Below are 27,070 nucleotides of genomic sequence, written 5' to 3'. Positions count from 1 at the left end.
TTTATCTAGGTGCATCTGCCTTTAAACTCATCTTTATTCATGTGAGTGGCATCAAGTCACTTTCGTAAAGCTTTAAATCTGAAATATGCTCCTAAAAATAAAGGCTTCCAGAGTGTAAATATTTAGAACATGACTCCTCCGGGAGCTAAGCTGTGATCTCCAAGCTGTGTCAGGGACCGTCTGGAAATGAGGCACACTTCCCTGTCAAACAATTTGGAACATATTAATGACCATATATACTTTAATATTCAAGGAATCAACACTCTATTTCTATCGTCACAAGAAATCAGCAACTTATCTTCAAGTACTGAGACGCAGCAGGGAAGCTGGAGGAATAACCAAGGAAAGAACTCAAATGAGTTTTCTCATATTAAAGTACCAGCAAGAGTTACCACTGTAGGAAACAAGAGACTAAAGAATCTTTGGGAATAACCCACCAATCCGATCTGGCCTTCCAGTCAATACAGGGTGCAAGGGAGGGCCCTGGGCTAACGGTGCTTATATCATGCCGACAATCCCTGCCATACCCTAAAAATTACAGTGAGTAAAGATCCTACAAGATTTAGTCATTTTTCACATCTGGCAAATTATTGCAGATATGCTCCTTTTAATTCTAGAACGCTCTAAACAGCCCCGTAACTTTTAAGAGCCCTCTCCTGACTCTAGGCAGTGCAGGAGCTACAGAAGCAATAAAGATGCATCTCTGGTTTCTTTTGAATTATTTTTTTAAAAGATTTTATTTATTTATCTGACAGAGATAGAGACAGCCAGCGAGAGAGGGAACACAAGCAGGGGGAGTGGGTGAGGAAGAAGCAGGCTCATAGCAGAGGAGCCTGATGTGGGGCTCGATCCCAGAACGTCAGGATCACGCCCTGAGCCGAAGGCAGGCGCTTAACCGCTGTGCCACCCAGGCGCCCCTTGAATTATTTTTAAATAGATCAATGATTTCACAATTATTCTCTCCTATCCATATTATTTTGGTAATTTAGAAAAACATTTGATAGTTTCAAAGTTACCATTCTTATTTCACAATTTTGTTCAAATGATATTCTGTGGTAACAAATGAAGGTTCAGCAATCTGAGTTATATATAAATATATATATATATATATATATATTGGGTGGGGGGATAAGGGCAGAAGGAGGGAGAAAGAGAATCCCAAGCTGGCTCCACACCCAGCACAGAGCCCATCGTGGAGCTCAGTCTCACGACCCCAAGATCATGATCTGAACTGCAATTGGAAGGTGGACGCTTAACCGACTGAGCCATCCAGGTGCCCCAGTGAGTCCTGTTCTTTTTAAAAAGGGGTGGGGGGAGAGACAACCGTTATTCCCCTTCTCCAGTACTTTTACTCCAAGCAAAATAACAGTCATTATTTCACCTCTTCCTTAGGTTGGGAGAATATGCACCAGACGGTTTGATGTGAAACTATACCTAAGTTTTCCAAGAAAGAGCTATTATTTGGCCACATTTCATAGTCAAAGAAATCAAGGTTTACAGACCCAAGAAACTTGTAAAAGGCGTCAGTGGTAGGACGGGACTGGACTCCAGAGCCTGCTCTCACCACTAAGTTAAGTGGCACAAACCCAGTCCGGGCAACGGCTGCTGTAGTCCGTTTTCCTTTGCATGTGGAGACCAGAGCTTTTAGGAAAAATAAAACGACCACAGTCGGGACACTAAGCCGTGATGTCTCTGCTTTCCTAATAGGAACTATCATCACAGCTCCAAGGAAACCTAATCCTTTTCGTCGTGGTGTTTCGTGTAAGGTAAAATCACTTTCCTAAGGTGAGACAATGACCCGCTGACACTGACCAAGATGCGGAGCTGGCAGCTGCCGGACAGCTCAGGTAGGAGGTTCTCAGACCCCTGACAACCTTTAGAGCAACAATTCTCAGGGCCCGTTTTCTCGATTGTAAAATGAGACAGACTTGCGGTAAGCACATGGAATACATGGATTTCCTGATATGATGAGCTTCAATAAGCTACTATGACATTCCTTAGCTGCCACTTTCTTCCTTTAAATCTGAAGTCTCAAGGTCCTAATAGGGAAATTATGACTAAAATGTTCAATATTTTCCAGTGATCTCTCAGTTAGCATGAGTGATACAAGTACAGAAGAAGAAAAGGTGAAAACTAAAAACATGGTAACAGGCGATCGCAAATACAATTTGTATTTAGCCTTGCAGTAGTTTTAAGTAAGCTGCCTAATCACTCTTGGGCCCAGAAATGGTGCTATATAATAATTAGAAGCTGTAATTATAAATCTGGTTTACTTCTCCATATTATATGGGATTTGCGTGTCATTAGTATAAAAGCATACCAGGCTTAGAACAGCACGTGACTGTTCTCCCTCTAGTTTGTTGGCGGTCAAGGACTGTAACTCCTGGTGTAGGGAAGACAGACAAATGATAAAGAGGGAGAAAGGAAAAAATACAAAAGAGAGGACACGTTCTCTGACCCACCATGCTGACATTGGGGCAGATCAGCTTCCTGCTCTCACACCAAGTATTAGCCTTCCCAGCCCTCCTGCTGTCCAGACCTTCCTTGTCGATGTCAGAAGGAACAACACATCCAAAGTCGCCCTAAATCCCGATGTGCACGAGCATCACTGTGCATGTTTACCGTTCATCACTCCGTGCCAGGAACAGGCCGTGAGAGACTGAGGTGGCGGGACAGGTAAGGAGCCGCGGCTCGGGGCAGCGGCCTCCACGGGGCTCCCCTGCGAACTCCACCAGCACCGCCTGCCCGTCCTGCCCCTGAACGAGCCATCGCACAAAGATGTCCCCGCCCCCACCCCACGCATGACCTTCTACACTGGCTACATCACGGCAGTGTTTCTCGAAGCCAGAAGTCTGTAAATCTGGGACCCATCATCAGAAGCTGGGCAATTTTAGATTAAAGCTTAGACCAAACTGATAAGTTCCCGAAGACACACTTCATAAATCTGGGAAACATTTACTAATTATTTACACTGACCTTAAAACCATTTCTTAACCACACTGGAAAGATCACAGCACATTAACGACCGAAGGGCACACATCACCCACCTCCATTGGTCCGATGTGGTTGCTGATCTGGAGCTGGGGCTTGAGGTGAATAATACTGTTGCTGCTGATAATTACTGGAAGGAAAATACTGGGAACTGGGGCTCCTCCTACACTCCCGAATGCTGGAGAAAGTCTGTGAGTGGGGAATGCCTCTTTGGAAAGGTGAACATCTTGGAAGACGAGGCTGAGGTGGTGGCAAATGATCGAATTCTTCCTCGTCCTCCAGACTGAAGCGATCATATTCTTGATCGCTACACGTCCCTTTTTTTCCTGAATTCAGTGACACGCTGGAGCTATGCCTGGACACAGATGCTGAGGTGGAAGCGTAATCCTGCCTGAGACCTAGGACAACAACAAACAGCACTGCCTTAGGAGACGTTTCAATCTGGCAAAAATTAAGTTGCAATTAAGTATCAGAAGAAAACGTGTGCCAATGATTCAAATGAAGACCCATTATCCTGCTCACAGTTTATTAAATCCCAAGAAAACAGATCCATTTACCCACCAAACAGGTGTTTAATATTAGACTGTTCCGTTCTGCAGAAAGACTGCCCCGATTCCAGAGAAGCCTAGATACGCCGCCACGGTTCATCAGCGTCTGTCAATCCCCCCAGGTGGACCCTTCTGAAGTCTGGAGCGCTACTGAGCAGAGGCTGCCCATCATCATTATGAATAGGATGTTATGGATTAGACCATTAAAGTAATCAAATCTCTTCAGGGAGGAACTCTCCTGTCCCCACCCCCCAGCTTGCAAAGTTCAAAACCTGGGATACAAAATATTTTCCAACAAGGTTGCCTCTCTGTTCTATTTGTTACTAATATTATATTTTTCAAAGCATACTAACGCTTCACTTATTCAGTAGTTTCGGATCATTCCACATGACAACCATCTAAAAATGGTCAAACTGGAAGTTTCTAGTTATTCACCTCATTGCCAACACCACAATTTTTTTCAAGTAGGAACTGACATTCACCATTTCGCCATATGTTTTCAGAACAAGTTGCTGTTATTTTATTGCTACTGAATAACAACAGAAAACCATCCCTTTGCCCCTCACGATGTATCTTATTAAGCTCTCCATAAGCATTACACAGTTTCTCATAAGAGTCTTGACCAATTCTGAAAGCAGGAAATGGCCATGCTTCAGTGAAAGGCTGGTTGGCTGTTTCTACTTTATGCTGACCTGAGAAGATAACTGCAGCACCCGCCAGACCCCGGCCAGGGCTTGACAGCTCACCATGCCTTCTGATGCCTTCATAACACCCGTGTGGTAGTTCCCTCCCAGATGACTAACTTTACTGCAGAACCAGTGATCAGTGGTCCCATTTCTAATCATCTTCTATCATCATTTATCCTGAGAAGTTTATCAGTGAGTTTTAATTGAGCAGATATTAAGATAACCGTAGACTCACATGCAGTTCGAAGACATAATACAGAGATTGCTTGGGCACGCTGCCCAGCTTCCCCCAGTGGTAGCATTTTTGCAAAATTACAGAATAATATGACAACCGGGATATTGTGATATAAACCCATCTTGTTTAGACATTCCCAGTTCTATTCAGGTACGTGTTAAGTTCTAGACATTTTATCACCTGTTGGATCAAATATCTACCACCAATGACAAAACACTGAACAGGTCCCAACACACAAAACACAGAAATCCCTGGTGCTGCCCCCATAACCACATCCTCCTCCCTCCCAAGATCCCACACCCTGTCTCTAACCCCCACCAACCACTCATCTGTCCTTCATTTCTAAAACGTTCTCATTCTAAAATGTTCTTTAAGTGGAATTGCGCAGTATGCAATCATCTTTTCTCACACAGTATCGTTCCTGGGAGAGTCATCCAAGATGCTGCCCGCGTCACCAGGCTGCTCCCCCTTCCTGCTGAGTAGCAGGACTCCAGGGCTGGGGCGCCACAGCCTCACAAACCACGCACCATCTGAAGGGCATCTGAGTTCGTGCCAGTTCCGGACTACGACAGATAAAGCACTACGAACACGTACGGCTACTTGTGCGAACGCAAATTTCCACCAATCTGGGATAAATGCCCAAGACTGCAACTTGCTGGGGCCTAGGGAAATTGCATATTCGGTTTTTAAGAAACAGACAAATGGTTTCCACAGTTGTGATGCCACACTGTCTCTATTTTAATGTATTATGATCACAGCACGTCCTAACAGCTTCCGATGCCCATGAAAGCCTGAGAAGCACTCACTGGCCCACCTACAAGGTAGTGTGAGAAAAAGCATCTAATGTTTACCCACTACCTGCAGAGAAATGCCCAAGCCTCCCTCCCTCCATACGTTGCAGAAGCCTCTAGTTTAAGAAGTTTTCTACTTTAAAAAGAACATACTTTCTTCTTGGAGACGAGCCATGATCTGAACGTCAGTGAGATCCTGCAACTTATATCCCATGGAGATAGAGTCATCTTCCAATTCCGAAGTACTCAGCTCACTGTCTATAGAGGACTGGGGACTGAGAGGGGAGCCCCTGGAGGTGTAACCTAAAACACAAAGGACATATGTTTATTATTTAGCCTGAAGAACTGATATCTACATCATGCTTGACAATTCTTTTATCAAGTCAGCAATTTTTTCCTGGTTTCATGTCACCCAAAAGTGACCAACACATCACCATTTAACAGTGAGATGACAATATGCATATCTTTCTCATGTCCATAATTCATATATAAAACCATTTGTCTTTTTCAAATTCAATTTTCACAATTAAAAAAAAATCATTCTGTACTATACACCAAAAAAAAATTAAGAGGGTAGATTGTGAGTTTTTTATTACATTAAAAAAATACATATATCTCCAGTGCTGAAATCTGCATCCCATTATATAACTACGTATCTAAAGGCATTATATAAGAATACATATCCATGCTCACTTACAAATAATAATCAGATATGCTTGTCTCTAGTAGTAATTGATCATTAAATTATAATCTGGTCCATTTTTCAAACAGGTACAAACAGTGCTCTGAATAAGTAAGCACATCACACAGAAAAGGCACACATATATACACAGAAGCATGTACAAAACCTTAATAAAGGAGTGCAGTAGTCACAGGAGACTTGCAGTCACCCACGAAAGTGAAAAAGCAATGGCTTGGGTAAGAGAACGAAGGAAGAAAGGACCCAGAGGGAGAAAAGCTGTAGGAATGCAATCACACCAATGCATAGGAAAGGAAGAGAACTTCATCTCACAAAAAAGCTACTGTGGCTATTTTTTCTGTGTAGCCTTGGCTTGAAAAGAAAAGAAAAGCTATCAGGAAAATAAAATTTAAAAAACCAAAGACACAAAAGGCTTATATCTTCCTGGATCATAACAAAAATACTTGAACTGTGTTTGACATTTAATGTTAAAAGCACATTAGGTGTTTGGAAACGTAACCAGACATGTATGTCTTTGCTAACTAGGGAAAACTGCCCACGACACACGATTGAGAGCATGTTACTGGTGTCGAAGTACCAATTAAGGCCGGCCTTCTCTCTGGACCCAAAGTAAGTGTGCAGCACACACTCTCCGTTACAAGACCACCCTCAACTTTTCCAGGAAAGAGGATAGTTACGCTGTTCTTACTGATGGACAACGCAAGCAGCTAGTCAAGAAGTTGAAAGATTACCTGTTCTTTCAGGTGTTAGTATTGCTTTATTTGAGGTTTTAGAGAAGCTGGGAGTATTAATGCCATTGCTATAAGGGCTGAGTCTTGCAACAGGACTGTAAGGAAAAGCCAGTGAGACATTTGAAGAGAAGAGATTCCGCCATCGGCTCGCTGTCAGAAGCAGAAAATAAACAGCAGCAGTTAGCTATCTGGGAGCAGATGTTGATTTGTCAGAGGGAGAAAGGGAAGAGGTTAAAAAAAAAAAAAAATGAAGAGACAAAGCAACTTTTCATAAAGATATCTTAAATGACTTCCATTTATCTAAGGCAGAAATATGTCAAAATAGGCCATTTGTGAATTCCTACTGATATCTTCATTTAAGAATTAGTAATCAGCTTGATGAAAGCCAATATGCCCGGGTAATAATGAAAACTTGTTCTGAATTTCTACATTAGAAATGTTTTTTCTACTCTGTATTTCTGCACACGAGAATTTAAGTGTTTTGTAGTAATATAAAAGGTCAGTGTCCAAAAACCTCAAAATTAGAAATTGTGGGGAATGTTAACATTAACTATACACAATCCTATATTTTTCCCCCTAAGATTAATTTTCAACACATTTAGTATCAGAAAATGTTGGTCAAAAAATTTTTATGGAAACCTGCTTTTGGCTTACAGGACACTTAACGGGACAACTGACTTTCTGAATGGCTGCCCTGAGTCCAAAACAAGGCTTATGGAAAAATAATACCAAAATCACAGAAGAAGGATACAAAATTTAATGACCTCTATTTTTGAGGGCAAGTGTGGAGATTGGTGATTTGCTGGATGTTTTTTTTTTTATAAAAAATACTTTCCAAATTTTCTGCATGGAACATGTGTTACTCGTGTAACATTCAAAGGTACGGTGATACATACTACTACTTTAATACTGGAAAATAAGGAACAAAAAGGAATATTACCAACGATGGGCAAATGATCTAATTCTTACATTATTTTACCTGGCCTCATTAATGTATTTCCTTCCTCCCAAATTGCCAACCCCTGCTATTTCTAAGTTCTTGAGATCATGAAAAAGACCTCAAACTATGAAAACTTGAGTGAGTCACACCAAGTATCACATACTCTCCCTTCAAGGGATGCAAATTAGTGTGCTAGGAAAATCCGTATTTCTGAAAAGCAATCATTTCAACATGTACTAATAAGCAGGACAGGATGGAACACATAAGAAATACAGATGAGCTTAAATTTCACTTAGACCAATATCTGGGTTTATATTTGCTGGAAATGTGACAAAACCTGGAGAAGCAAGTATAAAAAGGACCGCTGTGACACGCGTTCCCCAGACCACTTTTAATGAGCGCTGCTAATGTGCAGTCAGTCGGACAGCTGCAAAGTGTTTAAAAATGGGCAGTGGGGTGGAGAGAGAGAAATTATGGGATGTGGGGACCCAAGAAAATAATCTGCTCCAAAACTGGGATTGTTAACATCCTTGCAAAATATCACCAACGTTATTAAAAAGAGCAAAATGTTTCCTCTTATTTCAGCAAGAGTTCTTGAGATAAGTACCATCCTATTCCAACAACTATGTAAAAAACAAAACAAAACAAAACAAACCCGTTTTCTTTCTGTAGGTGAAAGACCTAGGCAAAGAAACTGCATTCACAAGGATCCCACTTTGGGAACTCGCAAGTGTCGGGAAGGGGCCACAGCGGAGAAGCCTCGTTCCTAACTCACGCCAGTCACCTCACTTATCCAGTACGTAAGCACGTGCGGCTAGGCAGCTCTTCCCGAGCTGAGTCAGAGAGGGGACCCGCGGAGCTGGCCCTCCCAGTCCTGTAACTTCTAGATATGTAAACCTGATGCCCAAATACACTGAAAGGGGTTAATAGGAGAGGTAGCCGCTCTCACACCTTCAATCTCTAGGATTGAAGTTTCTCATTAAAATTCTATATTAAAAAAAAAAAAGATCAATAGCCCTTTGTGACGGCTAACTTGCTTTAACAGATGATGTCTGATCCCTTGCCAGGCAAATTACAGTAACTGCGTGTTCTCACCCACAGATGCAGGAGACAACGCATCCCAAGTAAACAGCATTCATCGCTCGGCACAGTAACTACTGTGCCCCAGCCTCGCAGCACAATGGCACAGTGATTGTGGCTGTGACAGCAAGATCCCGACTAAGAACACAATCAGCATCTATTGCAAGAAAGAATGCTCGACATTGTCCTTTGGTGTGGAGGGTTTTAAGAAGAGGGAGGAGAATCATCACGGGGGCAAGCTAACAAAACAACAACGTGAGACCAGGGCTGGAGGCTGTGGTGGGGGAGGAGAGGGGAGAGGGGCGGAAGACATGACATCCTATTTGTTCTTCACTACAGAGCTGAAGGATTACATGAATTTTAACAGGAAGCATTTATTATGGTGGGTTTTTTAGTTTTTGAGGAAAATTCTACACCCCAGTGTGGCGCTTGAACCCACACCCCAAGATCAAGAGCCGCATGGTCTACTGAGCAAGCCAGCCAGATGCCCCCCAGGAAGCAACCTTATAGAGCATAAAACAAAAGAAACTTCGAAAGGGCAATTTTATCTTTTTCAGTCAATTAATTTAATGGACTTTTCATATGAGGATGGTAAGTTATTTGAGAGGCTCAGTGACAATTGCAATGACCCTAAAAACGCAGTATGGCAATGTTGCTAAAAGAGAAAACGGGTAATGAAGTTCTGAACAACAGTTACGTTTCCCTACTTTGCTCCACTGCAAAGTTCTACCTGTAAACGAAGCGCTTCTCAAACTTGGAGGTGGCGTGGACTCCGTAACGTTTTGTTCTACTCCAAGCCCTCTAATAGCAGGGCTGGGCCCAAACACCAGGACACACTGAAGGTGTTCATTCCCAAATCCCTTAAGCTGGACTGCCTCCCAGGACACTTTTTCCGCATGCTCTCTGTAGTCCTACTGCAACTTCCTGATCGAGATGTTGGCCACCTCACACCAGATGGACACCATCTACTCCTCAACGAACCCGTAGCCACCGCCACCGGCCAGCCTGCTCTGAACACCGACCACAGCTGTGTCCACCGGATACTACTGAAACTATTACTCTCTTCCACTAAAGGGCCGCAGTGGCTCTTCACAGCACACGGGATCTGGAAGGCCCTCAGGATCATCTCGCCAGGACCCTCCCCCCCACGCTGGGCCCTCCTGCCCACCTCTAGCGTTTCCAGCTCCCTTGCTAACACACTCGGACAGCAAAACCTTCTATGTTACCTCCCTCCTCTAACAAGCGTCTTCTGCTGAAGTAGATCCGATGAGGTACTAATGTGTGGACTGGTCCCTCATCTTTCTGCCAAAATAGTGTCTAATGGTCAATTATTTTTGGTACATCTTCAAAGTTGCCAGACTTAAAAAATAAATTACAAATCTGTGAAGCCACTTTTGTACATCATTAAGTATAATGTCCCCCCCTGCCAAGAAAAAGTTCCATTTGATAAATGGTCCAGTGATGATAACATCAAGAAAAATCACAAAGGACAGGAGATGGGATAGGTTTAAGAAAAAAATCTAAATTTCTTTAATTCTCAACACTGATAAATATTAACAAAAAAGTTCCCGGCAACAATGACATTCCTTCCATGCCTTGCCTAGATTCACAGCAAACACAGTAAATATGCAACTTTGTGTTGAATATACAGGTCTCTGCATATAACCAAAATCAAAGAGTGTGACTTAATTTGCATAAAAGGAAAAAGAGTAACTGATCTAAAGAGCAGCTCAGTGATAATTCTCAAAAGATCAGTACCTGATGAAGCTAAGAGCTCAACAATAAGGCAGTGCTGTAATACACTCTAGAAACAATCCTTTGCACACTTCCTTCTCACTACGGAAATAGCCAGTTCAGTACCTAACACACTGTCTGGCATACAGTATACATAGTTCAATGTGGTCAAAATCTCGGCTGAGTTCACTAATATTTCCTTACTTCAAACCATTCTTCCATTCCTACCTTAACGTCTAAATGATTCTGCCCAACTTCTTAAACGTACTAACTGTAATTCACTATCTACAGTATCTTTGAAGACAAAAGTTAGTTTAGGCCTTTCAGCCCAGCTAGAGGCTCCATGAAGAAAGAGACCTGTAGGAGCACAATTTTTTAATACTTCTAATAACTACTAAGTTGTTGAACTTTGTGTGAAACTTCTGGTTTCCAGCTAAATGACTTTATATTACTAACGGCTAGGAGCTATAGCTGGGTCACTGTCTTAGGATGAGCTCATTCCTGCAATGCTGCGTCGCACAGTTCAAGTAAAGGGTTGTGCCAAGAACGCCAGTTGGCAGTAAACCATGCAAGAAGGCAACAAAGCTTCCTCAAATTCTTGAAATGCTACCATTTCTGACAATCAAAGACACTGTTCACACAACAATCTAAGAGAGCGTTTCGTGGAATTAGGTGAAGAAGTCAGTCCTGGAGGCCAGCAATCTTACTCTTTCCACTGGCTTCTAACGGTACAGCCACATTTCTAATCAGGGGCCTGTGGTCTGAATGTCTGTGTCCCCCAGAATTCACGATGAAATGCTAACCCCCAAAGAGGAAAGTATTACAGGTGGGGCCTCTGGGGGAAGCTCACATCAAGAGGATAGAACCCTCATGAATGAATTAATGCGACACCCAGCCTCCAGACCTGTGAGGACAGGCCTGCTGCGGTTTATAAGCCGCCTCCTCTGTGTGTTCTGTTGTCGTGGCCTGAACAAAGATGCAGGAGGTTTCTCTAGAAACCAGGCCCTGATCCTCCCTACTTCTACCCTCTTACTCCTTTCTCATCTAAGAGTACGACTGTAAAAGGCAAAACTGCAGCTTGTGGAGACCATGGCTCAGTCTCATCTGCCAACCCTCTTCTCTCTCTCACGCAGAGCAGGGGACCCAGGGTCAGCCGCGCAGAAGGCCGGAATGACCCCGGAAGTGTGAGGAGACCAGCCGAAAGCAGCCCTATACGTGTTTTACTTCTTCAGATTTGAATACGTCTGATGGAAACTCACTAAAAACAAATTTTAGATCTGTTGTATTAAAATTCACAGAACTGCTTTCTAGATTAAGCCATAATTTTGCATCTCCTTGCTCGTGGCTATTCTCTGCTACCCAAATTCATATTCTCCTTCCGCATTCCCTAACCCAGGGTCTTCCTTGAGAAACTGGCCAACTATCATTCAAACCTTCACGGGCAAGACCCCGTGTACCCGTGAGCCAAAAATAAAAAAAAGTGAAGTGCTCCAGAATGATGCAGACACCCAACATTTACAGACTACATCCAGAGTCCTTCCTTAAATTCAAAATTTACCCACAAATTAAAACAAAACAAAACAAAACAAAAAACCATGAAAGTCAGTCTCCAGTAGTGACGTAAATATCTTTCAAAGACACACACGGCACACAGTTATCTCCGGGCTCCGCAGTCGTTCTGAGAAATCTGGCCCTGATGCTCCCACCTGCTCCTTACAACTCATTTCTCTATTCATTTGAACAGGCACCCCCCACGGGGCTGTAAAGCACCAGATGCTGCAGATACGGAGATGGATAAAATATGATCATTGCTCTCCTCTCCTGCCCACTCCAATCCCTAAAGATCAGCTAGTGCGGAAGGCAGGCAAGTCCGATGTGAGCTGATGTGAGGGAGTAAGTGCAACACAAGCACATGAAGTACGCTCCCAAAGTGAAGACGATGATTCACTTTCCGAGGGACGCCAAAGACTTCACCGGAAGACGTTATGTTTAACAAGGCTCTTGAAGGCTGAGGAGTTGATCGTGCAGGGTACAATGCCATTCCAGGCAGGAATAACTTATGTGAAGCCATGGAAGCAAGACAAAGCAGTGCACGTTCAAGGAATGGCGAACGTAGTTGGGGCTGAGGCACCGGAAGGAGGAAGAATAGCCGGGGCGGAAGGGTGGGGAGCGGCAGCTTCTGCACCATCATTAGGAGGAATGGGCTTTAATATTCAATTCGTGTTTTGACTGAGAAGGAGAAAGGCATGGTCAGATACGTGTTTTATGAAAATGACAAATCGTCATATAGATGATGGACAACGTGGGCAGAGTGATGACTGGCAGACCAGTTAGGAGGCTTCGTGGTGGAGCTGGTGAGACATCACAAGCATTGAACTAAAGGATCAGCAGAACATTTGATGAGAACATGTTAACTAAGCCACATCTGACCTAAAGAGGAGTCATCTGGTGAGCCAACGAATACAGGGAGTGGAGGAAGGGAGGCGGCCAGAGCTAACGCCACGGTTTCCGAGACACTGACGCCATCCACTAAAACAGATGACATGAGATAAGCATGCTTAGTGACAGGAGAAAATGAGCTGCATCTGAGATAGTTACAGGACATGCCCATGTGTTACTGCCCGCTAAGGAGCTGAGAGTTCAGGAAAGAAGCTAGAGAGAAAGACTTTGGGGCACATGAACAAGTAGGTGTTAGACAAAGCCACAGACATGGATGAACTCACACAAGGAGACTGTACGTAAGGAAAAGAGAGGAGAGGGGACTTGAGGAACATTTACAAGTGGATAAGGGAGACTCAGTAATAGAGACTAAGAAGGGTCACTGAGAGAATTCAGGAGCTCAAGAATCAGCAGAGCCCCCCAAACACTAAAGGTAATGAAGGGCTGCAACCTGGAAGCGGCCGTTAATACGGGAATTACTGCAGAGGGGTTCTACAGGATAAGGGCTAAGAAACAGCACCTGGCTGCACAAGTGAGCCACTGATGGCAGCAGATTCAACAGAGGAGCTAAAGCAGAGATGTATGTTAATAAGTCAAGCACATGAACCATGAGAGACTATGGACTCGGGAAAACAAACTGAGGGCTTCAGAGGGGAGGGGAGTGGGGGGATGGGCTAGGCCGGTGATGGGTATTAAGGAGGGCACATATTGCATGGAGCACTGGGTGTTATACACAAGCAATGAATTGTATGGTGACTAATAAAAATAATAAGTCAAGCAGATGTAAGCTAAGGAAGAAGAAATAACTCTTTCTAAGAGAGATCTGGGTATAAAATAAAGCAGAAATAGGGTTGTAGTTTGCAGAGCATGAAACTCAAGAGAGGATAGTTTTAGGATAAGGGGAAAGACCAGCATATTAATAGAATGAGAACAGAACCAGTGGAGAAAACAAGAGTCTACAGAAAAGGGGAATGCACTGAGTGAGGTCCTAGAGATTAGGAGGAATGGGACAGAGAGAGAAGTTGAGGGAACAGCCTTGGGAAAAGGGAGGGTTATTTCTTCCCCTGCAACTGGGAGGCAAAGCTAGTGAGAATACAGAGAATGCAATACTGGCCTCCTTTATCTGTAGATTAGAAGGCAATAAATGCGCTCACAAGGCAGAGGCTGGAATACAGAACCAGTGTAGTAGTAACAGCCTGGCCCCACAGGGAGAAGTCCAAGTGATTGCCCAGGTGAGTCTGTAACAGGTGAACCTAAAAAATTATCTGAAGATGTTTAGGTTTAGACATTGACTGCACGGTCATCTGCCACTGGGACATTTTAGAGATCTTTGGTAAGGACTTGGTTAAGGGAGTTACATGAAGGGCTAGATGGCTGTATTCACTGCCAGTGAAAAGCAGAGAGCAACAGGCTAACACAGGGGTTGGCCAACATTTTCTGCAAAGGGCCAGCTAGTAACAATTTTAGGCTTTGCTGGCCCTACAGTCTCTGTTGCAACTACTTAACTCCGCCATCACAGCAAGATAGCAGCCACAGGCAACACAGAAATGAATAAATGTGACCGTGCTTCAATATAAATTTATATACACCGAGAGCTGAATTTCATAAAAATTATGGGTCATGAATTTTTATTTTTTTTCCAACTATTTGAAAACGTGAGCAGCATTCTTATCTCACAGGCCATACAAGATCAGGCTGAAGGCCAGCTACGGCCACAGTTTGCCAACCCCCGGGCTAACACACATACCAGTTCTATAATATTCACTCTGGAGAACGCACAGGATTAGAACTGCATTGTAAGGGGGCGTCAGGTGTGATACAGCAATGATGGCCAATTCTTTTATTGCAATTTTTCACAACATATTAAAGATCAACAAAAGATTATACGGAGATCCTGACACCAGAATTCCAGTCTCTATCCTGCCACGTGCTAGTTCTCATATGGAGCAAGTCATATAACACCTTAGTGTTTGCAGGATTCCCAAGTGAAAAGGCATGTTTGTGAGAAGATAATAAGTCGGGCTGTGGCAAGCACAAAAGTTTGTAGTTTGGGACATGCTAGGGCATGCACTCACAAACTATAAAGCATTTTTTTTTTTTTAAAGAGGCCTACAGAAAAGTTACAGCTAGGTGGACAAAAACCATACTCTAAACCCAGAAGGGGAATGTTCTAGAAGCTAACTAGGAGAAAGGAGAGTACAGAAATATTCTGCTCTTTCACTCTAATTCTCAGGCATTTTAACCTGTCTTCTCAAAATGGTGGGCATGCTTTCTACCTTATGCCTTCTTTTCTAGACAATTTCATAGGCTCGATCTTTCCTCAGGTCAGTCAGAGGTAAAGTACTAAACCTCGAACATTCAACAATTTGATCAGGGTAGGTCAACAATGCTCACTGTTTATGTATCCAAAGACTATCTCAGAGGAAACAAATGTCCCCAAATGCCACATTTTAAGAAATACGGTTTCAAAACCACAGGCTCCTAAGGTCATGTCTCTGACACTTAAATAATGGTGTTCTTTACCAGAGTCCTGGAAAGTAAGGTCAGAGGAGGAAAAGGGAGATGAACTTTCAATCCTCTGCTTTTATTCGCTCTTCACACAACAGGTGGGCAGGCCTCAGCACTAAGGCAAACAACTGGACGAATCCTATACAGGCCCTTCACTCACACCAGCGACAGCGTGGTCTAAGATAAGGAAAGGGATGGGAGACATGACCTCTTTTAATACCTGCTGTTCGCTTATGCTGCCAGGAAGTTTTATCCAGACCACAGTATTTTTGACCTAAACCCACACACCACCAGGGCAAGAAGATTCTATTTTCATGAACCATCCTCTCAGCTATAAACTTCCCAGGTGATCATATTATATCTGTCCATACCTAGAGGCTGGAGCCTATAGAAATATTTGCATGAAACTTAAAGGAATTAAGGAACCTAGGTAAAGATAGTATTTTACTGGTTCACTCTTATTAACTCTGACTGCCCAGACTGAAATACAAGTCTTCTAAAGGGGCTTTAAGTTCACCTTAAGTAAGCACTGCTGACTTGGCCCCAGCTTGAGCAAGCCCCTTGGGGTAGGAACATACGGCTTGCAGCTTATCTGATCCCCTATTTTTATTGGGTAAACTTGAGTAGCATTAATTTCTCCACCGCTCTCCATGACCTGATGAATATGCACACAGGAGCTGGGAAGTCCTACTGCTTCTTTGAAACAGGTGTTCTTAGCACTCTCTCCCAGACATACACAAAGTAAAGTAGATTCAACTGTGATGTATTTGCCAGTGCACTCGCATAAGGCGAAGGGCGACAGAACTAGTAAACATCCCTCCCTAATTGGGATTCTTAGTGACTATTTATTCAGGAGAAGTTAGCTGTAACCATAAGTATACTTATGTTATATGCCAATATACCTACATGGGTTTGTTATGTGTTAACACATATTTACGTCTATAAATGTGTTTGTGTTATATGCTAATACAGATACATATTTATGTGTTTAGATATATATATAAACATAGCCCCAGAACATTGTAATACTCAATATTTAAACTTCCAGTTGTATTCAAAATGTAACAACAAAAACATGACTTACATGCCATCTTTAAGAAACATCTAATAAAAGAGGTCATTTACCCATATAAATAATACCTAGAGCTAATCAAGAAAGTCACTTTCAACATTAGGATAATTTTTAAAATATACGAGGTTTAAAAGTAGCTGAAGGATTATATACTTGCAATGACTGGCAGACACATGTTCAATACTTGAATGAGAGTTATAAAATTTCACCATGAAAGAGTATTATTTAACCACATTTATTCCATAGGGATCCGACTTTTATAATTATTCTTGATCTTGAATTTAATAGGTCAAATGCTTTCTAGGTCTTAACAGTAAAGTTAAGACTTGCCAGTTCAATGTCTAGTCATCACCATTACAGCATTAGACTTTCTCTACTGCTCAGACCTTAACAGTCCCAAGACCACAGGCTGAAAGCTCTTCTCACTGCTCTTCTCTGCGGGTCTTCCTTAACCAGGACAATGGTCTAAAAACTGAAAAAGGAGGGTTGGAAAGGGGATATTCTCTGGACTATCAGCCAACTTGCCTCCACTTCATCACTGGTCTAAACGGAAGAAAAGCTGCCAACTCCACTACACATGGACCAAATTCAGTGTTGCCCAAGACCAGAGTGAGCTCTGTCTTCGACTGCACAAATGATCAGACCTTCCATCTCCAATTAACTGGGGAAGATTAAAAAACACATCTGACTTCAGCAGTAACTACACTTCAAAGGCATGTTTAAAAATGCCCTTTTAGGGAAGCTATTTTTCCTTTAGACCTGACAACTGTGGCTTTAATCAAATGTAAGGACCATGAAAATGGCCACAAAATGTTTTGAGAAGTTGGCCTTTGTGAACATCCTAAATTAACCTGAAAAGAAAAGGGAAAAGAGTGACCTAATAATCTGCCAGTGATGCGATGTTGTCATGCAGATTCTAGACAGCTGCTTCTAATTTGGACAGCCACCACGCAAGTCATGCCAGCCAGCCACAGTGACTGCCGAGATCTACACGGCATCAACAAGGTAAGTCAAGGAAGATGTTAGTGCCCAGTTCTAGAAGAAACAGACTCGATTAGCTCATGTCTGAAAACTGTTTCCTCGTCTGAAAGGACAGAGTAGATTACCAGTAAGAACCTCCCTGCCCTTGACCATGTCCAGTGTGTTAGAAAAGGCAAACCCAGCACGCTACTAGAATGCCCTCTGCGCCCCTGGGAAGAGTAATGGAAACAGAATTTGGATAATCCTTCCTCTTCAGCATCTCCTGGGCTAAAACACTTATCTTCCAATAAGGGACACAATACATGTGCTTATAGTCCCACGGTAGGAAAGGCCTCCGACCCACTAGACTTGAGAAGTGGTAGAAAGTAAGCATATATAGTTAAGAACTTTGACAAGGAAAAAACTATTTTCTTGGCTCTGAAAGTAACCGCTGCATGATTTTATTAAAATGCCTGCACATGGTGGGGCGCCTGGGTGGCTCAGTTGGTTAAACATCCAACTCTTAATTTCAGTTCAGGTCATGATCCCAGGGTCGTGAGATTGAGTCCTGTGTCAGGCTCTGCACTGGGCGTGGAGCCTGCTTAAGACTCTCTCTCCCTCTCCCTTGCCCTCTCCACCCCCCCCAAAAAAATTAATTTAATGCTTACACATGGAAGAGCATTAAAATACATACAAAGCTCTAAAACAGGAATCTCTTTCCCTTCCCCACCCAGATCCACTCTCCCAGAGCTTTGTTTGAGAACTTGGGGACAACTGTATAACTACGATGTAACTCTAAGCAGATAAACCAACATCACCTTGTCGCCCTCTGACTCGCTGTGGCGAGAAGGTCAGATATTGAGCCCACGCTAGACCTCTCTCCCTTCCGCTCCCATTTCCAGATATCATGGTTCTGTGTTTACACTGTCAGCGTCTACTGGTTCTCCACTCTGTTGGACAGCTGTGATGGCGACAACTTTAAGGTGATCATCAGATGTTATGTCACATACGGGTGGCATTTCAGGGGCCTGACGGAAGCATGGTTCACTGGGGTGCTGAGTACGGTCAGAGGGCCCAGGGAAAGGAAAGGAATCTGGAACCAGACCCCAACCACTGGGAGAACGACATCACGAGCCTTGAGAGTCCACCCATTTTCTCATTTCCTCAGTCCTGGCCTCTCCTGGGTCACTCTGCAGCCACTCTTTTCCAGACTCATGGATCTTCTTTCCTGTACTTCTTCCACCATTAGAAGACGGTGCACACAGTAAATTTTCTAAATCTTTGCAGAACCAAAATCCCGTTCCGTTGGTCTCCACAATCTAGGATTTGCCTGGGTATGACAGTATAGTTTGAAAATATCTTTCCGCAAAATTAAAAAGACAATATTCGTTTTCCAGCTAAGCATCTAGCATTCCTTATGCAGCCTGAGGTCTAGTACCCCTCAGATAACCTGTTTCTTCTTTGTGAACATCTGCAGGGTTTTAACCTGGGAAATTCAACTAGGAGGTCTAGGTTCAGGTCTCTTCTCATCTACCTTAGTTCATACCAGGGAGTTGTCTTTCTTGAGCTCAAAGAAATTTTTATTATTTATTCTTCCTTCCTCTCAACTGTCTGTTCCAGCTTCTAGAACTGTTAAAGATTAAAGGTTTGGAATATGCCCTCCATGTCCCCAGACTTCTCTCATATTTTCTCTTTTTGAGGAGGATTTCCTTTGACAAATATGGATCAGCAGCTTGGTTCTCAGCCCTGTCCATTCCCATTCCATACTTCCAAGAAATAAAAAATGACTACAAGTATGATTTGACTGCTGCTTTTTCCAGCAATCTGTTCTTGTTTAAAGGTGTGTTATTCTCTTAAATCTAAGCACACGGAGTTCTCTATTCCCTTAGCTTCTTGTGTCCTACAAAGGCAGCTGATCTGTTTATTTTGTTCATGCTATTAGTTTCCCCAAAAAGCCAATGACACTTGGCTACTGGTCTATATTTATGAGTACAGACTATGATACTCTGAACACGTAACTGGCACGAGCTGCTTCTGCACCAGTACAGGTATTACCCCAGTAGGCCTCCAACTTCAAAGATGGACAACAGGCACTACATAAATGCCTGGATTATTCCACAAGCAAACTTCCCGTGAGATGCCTGGACGTGCAGCAGCAGAGTGGCTGAGGAACCCAATGGTGCAAAGGAGGGCAGTCTCTACGCTAGGACTGGGATGCTTCACGAGTTCACGGAATAGTCCCCCAGCGCTGTTCAGTCTGACGTGGACGTCACAACTAAAGTTCCCTCAAGCTCTGCTTCTCAGTCAGGGGTAGGGATCCCATGCTCAGATCCCTCGATCTTCTTTAAGAATAGGTATTTGGTTTTACCACAAAGACTAAACGTCCAACTACTTGCAGTCATCACCTTTTAGCGCATGCCAGCAACTCCCAGCGCCGGATATCCTTTTACTGATCTAACCTGGCTTATCTAAACATGCCCTAAAAATGGAAGATCAGACTGAGCACGCATGTACATACAAACACACGTGTACATGAGTACACACACGTGCATGATGCTTATCTGAATTTCACTCACACACACACCCGCACGCACCCTATTCCTCGAAATACAATTTTACAGCTACCATGGAAAAAAAAATTAAACTCATAAATAAAACTGACAAGAGCTCCAAAACTCAAATGTATGAAGCCTGTTATTATATGAGTTTAAAGCTCCATGTATTTTAAGTAATTGAGAAAATCAAAGTTTTCTATTTTCAAAGTAAATTAAGTATCATGAAGAGTTTGGCCATACTTTAAACGACCACTTCTCAGAAGAAGTCACACAAAAAATACAGGATATTAATGAGAGAAGCAGAAGAAAACATTCCCAAGTTTATCTAAGTTAAAGAATCCCCTCAAAAACAAAACTTCATTCACATGGCTAAGAATTTCTAAAATCACCATTTCATCCTCCACGTCCTGTCAGACTTCAAGAAAGGCTCGTAACAATCAACAATTCTGTTAACACTCTGACACTTTCCTGTTCAGGGTCATGTCACTCCTTTGCTGAAAACTACCCAAGGCTTCTGAACCATCTTAAGACATAGTCCGAAATCCTTACGTGCCCTGAACACCCGCATACCTCTCTCATTTCATGCAGAATCCCTGGGCTCCTGTTTTCTCCCTTCCTCTCTCTCTACTATACTCCAACAACGGTTTGCCTCTCCCTCTCCCATCAGGAGTCTCACCCCTGCACAAGACTTTTCCACCTGCTGTTCCTGCGGTCTGGGCCGCTCTCTCGCACCTGCCCCCCCCCAAGTTAACTCTTAATACAGCCTAACTCTTGCTAACTTGGGAAAGTGTTTCCTGGCCATCCATACCCCCCAGACTCAGGTCCACTAGCACCATCATGCTTGTTTTAACGGAAAGGAAGGGGAAAAAAAAAAAAAAAAAAGAACAAGAGTGGCTATGTGCATAGTCGGTTACAGCAGACTGCATGTTCTGAAGACTAGGTCCCGAGTTCGAAGCCCCCGTACCGAGCGCTATGCCTGCGTGTGCAGCAAGTGCTCCATTCATTTCTTCCGCGATTAAGCATTTGAATCGTCTCTCTGATCCAGGCCCAGTGTTTCAGAAAAGGGGAGTCTACGAATTGTTGCTTAAATGGATGATTGCATAGGGGTCCCAAGAGACAGGCATGAACATCTACCAAAGTAAAATTTCACTGCCATAGAAGCAAATTCAATCAATCATTAGAGTATTATGAAAGCAGTAAACAACTACTGCGGGAGAATAGCTATTGTTTTACTTTTTCCTCACTGGGGTCAGAAAATCCCAAGTCAATGATATATATTCATTGCAGCAAACACTACGCACGGTCATAAGCTCTTGCTTATTTTAATAACTTTCATGTGGTGGAAATGCAAAATAAAAACAAAACAAAGAACCACAGAGAAACACATGTAATTGGCAAAAGAAAGGAAAGGAGGGCTGTTCAGGAGTGTCTGGCAAACACATACCCACGTTGGTGGATATAATGGGAGAGAAACCGCCAATTTCACAGGAGCACAATCCCTACTGATTTGCTACTTACTGTCCCAAACATCATTCCCAATACTGAAGCACACGCACTGGGACTATTCTGAACATATGAGCAAAGCAAAGATGCGATGAAAGGCCACAGCCACGACAATGTGTCTTCAATTTCTAGCAGGCAAGAATAATAAATAGCAAATGTCAAGAGATGCTTATCTCTGCAAATTTCAGTATGATTCCAGATTATTCTTTTGATGAGAAAGGGACTCCTTTACAAAGCTTACCTAAAATGAACTGCACAGACTAAGTTTTAATTTTGTGTTCCCAATTTGACAGAGCACCTCGAGACTGGAAACATGAGCTGATGAAGATAGTATCTTGGGCCAGGCAAGGAGAGGCTGGACGGGGTCCAGGAGACAGACACTGGATAAGCTCCCTAACGTCTCAGTTCAATCTGTGTGGTTTTTAACAAATGAAAAGGCCACCTTCAGAGCACTGGATTAGTCGACCACTTTCTTTTCCACCGGCTAAATTTAGAGAGGAATGCTACGTCGTAACAGCCAAGACAAGCACGGGAACTGGTATCATAGGAAGATAAAAGAAAAACTCAATTAAGAAGCAATATCTTCTTACATGTGCTCAGCATATAATCCCAGAGGAAATGAAAATGCTCATAAGGAAACATGACCCAAGACGGTCCCTGTGTAGGGCTACACTATTTGTGAAAGCTATACCCACACTCCTCAAATGTGACCTGTCCTGATTCAATAGTTAGATATTCAAGGACCTGCAGGCAAGATAAGCTTTTATTAACTGGCCCCAAATTAACTGAGTCACATACTGGGTGTTTCAAATTACTTAGATAAGCTTTTTTATCATTATTTGGTTATTTAACATCCCAGCCACATGACATGGACTCACCAAAGGCTCTAGGTTCGCCTTATTTCAATTTACGGTATCATGGGTCTTAATAATACCCAGGAGAGTTCTATGGGTGTTTGTTATTTACAGTCTACGGGGGTGGGGGAAGGGGGGCCTTGGGGGCTCAGTCAGTGAAGTATCTGCTTTCGGCTCAGGTCGTGATCCTGGGGTCCAGCCCCGCAACGGGCTCCCTGCTCAGTGGAGAGTCTGGAATCTGCTTCTCCCTCTGCCCCCATCCACCACTGCTCGTGTTCTAGCTCTCCAATAAATAAAATCTTTAAAAAATATAAAAAATTAATAAAGTGGTGGGGGAAGTGAGGAAGAACAGAGAAAAGCATGTCAGAAACGGAATACATATCGATCTAAGAGGCAGAAGGAAAGGAACAGCTAATGAAGTTGCCTTAAACTTTCTACTGTTCTTAAATAAATTACACTCAAAAACTTTCTGAGATCCTAACTCGAACAAATGTTTATTTATAGGTAGAGAAAACAAACCCACCCCCCCAAAGAAAGAAATGCTATTAGTTTCCTATCAAGAATAAATAGCCAAACTAAGAGGAGTCCCTGTATGTTTTGGTTCAGGTTCTGAATTAAGAACTGGATAGTATGAATGTGTCCACATATTTATATAGCACTTCACATTTGTCAAAGTAATTTTACATTCAACATTGTCTGAAATCTTTCTCGTAGCCCTGTGAAATCTGTTAACTGTCCCCACTTACTAGGCAAGACACTGGAAACAAGTGACATGCTACTTTTCTTAACTAAAATATAACAACGAGCTATCACTTTACACCTGTCAGACTGGCTAGTATCAAAAAAACAAGAAATAACAAGTGTTGGTGAGGACGTGGAGAAAAGGGAACCCTTAAGCACTATCGGTGGGAATGAAAATTGGCGTAGCCGCTATGGAAAATATTACGGAGTTTCTACAAAAAAATAAAAATAGAAGTACCATTCAATCCAGCAATTCCACCTCTAGGTTAACCAAAGAAAAAAAACACTAATTCAAAAAGATATGTGCAACCCCATGTTCACTGCAGCATTATCTGCAACAGCCCAAGACACGGAGGCAATCTCAGCGTCCACTGATGGATGGATGGATACAGGAGACGTGGTACATATACACACACACACACACACACACACACACACACACACACTCTCTCTCTCTCTCTCTCTCTCTCTCTCTGAGATATTACTCAGCAATAAAGAACGAAATCTTGCCACCTGAGACAACATGGGTGGACATGGAGGGTATTACGCTAAGTGAAATAAGACAGAGAAAGACAAATACTGTATGATTTCACTTATATGTGGAATCTAAAAAGCAAAACAAATGAACAACAAAACAGAAACAGACTCAAATACAGAGAACAAACTGCTGGCTGTCAGCAGGAAAGAGGGTGGGGGGATGGGTGAAACAGGTAAGGGGACTAAGAGGCACCAGCTTCCAGTTATAAAGTCAGTCATGGGACAGGGACCTGCTCTTAATCAGAGTTCGGTGACACGGAGGCGCTAGTGAGCACCAAGTCTGACTTCGAAATCAAAATCCCTTCCACCGTATCCACTCACTCAACAACACACATTCAGTACTGACAATGGGACAGGGACTACTCTAGTCACCGGGAGGGTCAACAGCCTCGAACAAACCCGACTCAAACACCCACCCCCAACACTAACATTGTAATGAGCACTACCAGGTAATTCTTTTTGGTTTGGCTACTTGGATGCCATTTATGACACCAATGTTCAATTAGTTTCTTTGCTCATGTAAGAAATTTAAATGTACTCAAATTAATAAATCATAAAAAACCATTTAGAACTTAAAACATGTTTGAGAATGTATTAAGCATTGCTAATTCCAAAGGAAACTGAGGAACAGGCCCCATCATCAGATGCTTCATCTACTCCAAAGAAGGCATATACACACTAAAAATTAAGTAAAAAGATGCTCCCAAAACAAGACACCTCCAAATGGAAAATAACAAACATTGTTAGGACCATTTTCAAAGAAAAAAACCAACCAAGATACTAAATATGTCTAACTAAGATTGTATATTCAAATCACAGTCCAGTATTTTTTTGGGGGGGGGGGGGAAGAAAATGTTATCCTAGTTTTTTTTTTAATGTTTTTTTATTATATTATGTCAGTCACCATACAGTACATCCCTGGTTTCCAATGTAAAGTTCGATGATTCATTACTTGCATATAACACCCAGTGCACCATGCAATACGTGCCCTCCTTACCACCCATCACCAGCCTATCCCATTCCCCCACCCCCTCCCCTCTGAAGCCCTCAGTTTGTTTCTCATAGTCCATAGTCTCTCATGCTTCATTCCCCCTTCTGATTACCCCCCCTTCTTTATCCCTTTCTTCCCCTACCGATCATCCTAGTTCTTATGTTCCATAGATGAGAGAAATCATATAATTGTCTTTCTCTGCTTGATTTATTTCACACAGCATTAGCTCCTCCAGTGCCGTCCAAGTTGCAGCAAATGTTGAGAACTCGTTCTTTCTGATAGCTGAGTAATATTCCATTGTATATATGGACCATCCTAGGCTTTCTTAATTGTATACCAATAGGCTGCAGATTAAGAAGTACTGAAAGGGACGCCTGGGGGGCTCGTTGGTTAAGCGTCTGCCTTCGGCTTGGGTCATGACCCCAGGGTCCTGCGACTGAGTCCAACACAGCACTGGGCTCCTTGCTCCGCAGGGAGTCTGCTTCTCCTTCTGACCCCCCTCTCATGCTTTGTCTCTCTCACTCTTTCTCCTCAAATAAACAAGATCTTTTTTTTTTTTTAAAGAAGTACTGAAAGATTTAACTTTCAACAAGGAGTTATTTTTACCTTTAACATTACTTTCTGTATATTATCCAAAAAAGCCATTTACATTTTCAAATGTGTCAGGGAAGAGACCTAATATTTAAGCCTTGATTATGTCTGCCTTACAAATATCCTTATTTATCGCTTGACAACAATCGTAGAAAATAAATATAAATGCAGAAGAGGCTGAGAAAGCTTAAGTAACTGGCCATGTTGACTACTTGATTTGGAAGACCTTATAAATTATGAAATTTGGGTATTAAAAGACCAGTCTGGAAAAAGGGAAAATAAATTTTGGGATCTACAAAAGTGTCAATTTAATTAATTTTCAATTAAAATATTAACTGACCAAGTCAATTGAGAATTTGGGGGCATTGGATACATATCAGTCGTGTGTGTGTGTGTGTGTGTGTGTGTGTGTGTGTGTGTGTGTATACCCTAAGCAGTAAGCAATTGTTTTACTGTATTTTAAATACACACATTTAATCAATTTGCAAAACTGTAGCTGTGAAGACAAAGCATTTCTTTCAACAATATCTTTAAAAAGCTCTTAATGCAGGTACTATCTTCCAATAAAATTAAAAAACGAAACATTCCTTTCTGTGCCTCCTTTTCTCCAGAAAAACAAACTTTCTTCAGAAGGGTAGGATTTTAATAAGCCTGTTCTCACAACCTTGACAAAACATGAACACTTCCCGTACATTCTCCCACAATCTCCCGAGGTTTGTTACCTAGATGCAGGGTGACGAGGTTGTCAGATACAGCGTGAAGGCTATGTGAGGACCCTCCCAGGGAATGCAGGCAGCAAGAAGAGAGACAGGGGCCCTTTACAAAGTTACAATCCAAACGAACTCATTAGCAACTGCACAATTAGGGACAACCTTGGGAGAAATGCTACCCAACGGACGTACCCACAGAAACTAAGGTTGAAAAGCCCATCCTCAGATATGTTTCAAGGGAAGTTTACTTCTTAAGCAGGGAAGACCGCTAATTTGCAACCAAGAAAATAGTACAGGCTTAATTCCTAGGGTGCAAGAGGGGATTAGGAAGGGTATGAAGGACCAAGGGACCAGAAGGGCTAGAAGGTCCACCACCAGATACACTTTGGCTCCTCATTCCTATGGCCCCGGCCTCCACGCATTCTACAGGGAGCTAATCTTTAAGTAATTTTCTTCCCAGAAACATTAGGGTCAAGAAATAGAAACAAAGTATCCAACGTATTTGTTCTCTAAGGCAGCATCTAATCTGAAGCTCCAGGCTACTAGTGGAGAACATTTCCCTACCCCTTGGTTAAAAAGTGGGAGACACAGGGGCGCCTGGGTGGCACAGCGGTTAAGCGTCTGCCTTCGGCTCAGGGCGTGATCCCGGCGTTATGGGATAGAGCCCCACGTCAGGCTTCTTCTGCTATGAGCCTGCTTCTTCCTTTCCCACTCCCCCTGCTTGTGTTCCCTCTCTCACTGGCTGTCTCTATCTCTGTCTAATAAATAAAAAAAAAATTTAAAAAAAAAAAAAAAAAAAAAAAAAGTGGGAGACACAGCAAAGACAAAGAGGCGTAACACTACCTTTCCAACAAATCTAATCTCTAATCAGTCCTTGTCACAGCAGCGGGTTGTCTTAGTGTTTACATTCGGGGCGGGGAACATACAGACACTCATCATTTTGCAACAAAATACAGTAAGATAAATAAAAACGGACTATTTTAAGGGAAACAAGCTTGTGAACGGTAAAACAACGCTGTGAGCTAATGCTTCACAGGGCACTGGAGAGAGAGAGAGAGAGATGGCTGATAAGAAAGCAGTGCAAAGACTCCACCCCATCTTAAAATGCTCAAAACCAAAACTGAAAATGTAACAGCAGTAACTGTAGTTAGATTCAAAAAGAATCAAAAATTC

The 27,070-nt window shown here is 42.6% G+C and overlaps 1 protein-coding gene and 1 long non-coding RNA gene across 2 annotated transcripts in view; one reads left to right on the top strand and one right to left on the bottom strand.

Annotated features, from left to right (window-relative positions):
- The window catches only part of SLAIN1 (SLAIN motif family member 1), a 57,989-nt gene that overhangs the window by 11,413 nt on the left and 19,506 nt on the right, over positions 1-27,070 (bottom strand). Inside the window, exons 4-5 of the mRNA XM_034663804.1 lie at positions 5,405-5,554; positions 3,048-3,389 (exon numbers count right to left, since the gene is read on the bottom strand). Of these exons, the coding sequence (XP_034519695.1) occupies positions 3,048-3,389; positions 5,405-5,554 (492 nt within the window). The remainder of the gene's footprint in view (positions 1-3,047; positions 3,390-5,404; positions 5,555-27,070) is intronic.
- On the top strand, positions 6,442-10,022 carry LOC117803112. Its single transcript, XR_004626773.1, has 4 exons — positions 6,442-6,560; positions 7,339-7,562; positions 8,295-8,418; positions 8,724-10,022. It is a non-coding gene; the product is annotated as an uncharacterized LOC117803112 (long non-coding RNA).

The sequence above is a fragment of the Ailuropoda melanoleuca genome, chromosome 7 (genome assembly GCF_002007445.2).
Source record: "Ailuropoda melanoleuca isolate Jingjing chromosome 7, ASM200744v2, whole genome shotgun sequence".
NCBI classification, from domain to species: Eukaryota; Metazoa; Chordata; class Mammalia; order Carnivora; family Ursidae; genus Ailuropoda; species Ailuropoda melanoleuca.
This window is presented reverse-complemented; position numbering and strand designations above follow the sequence as displayed.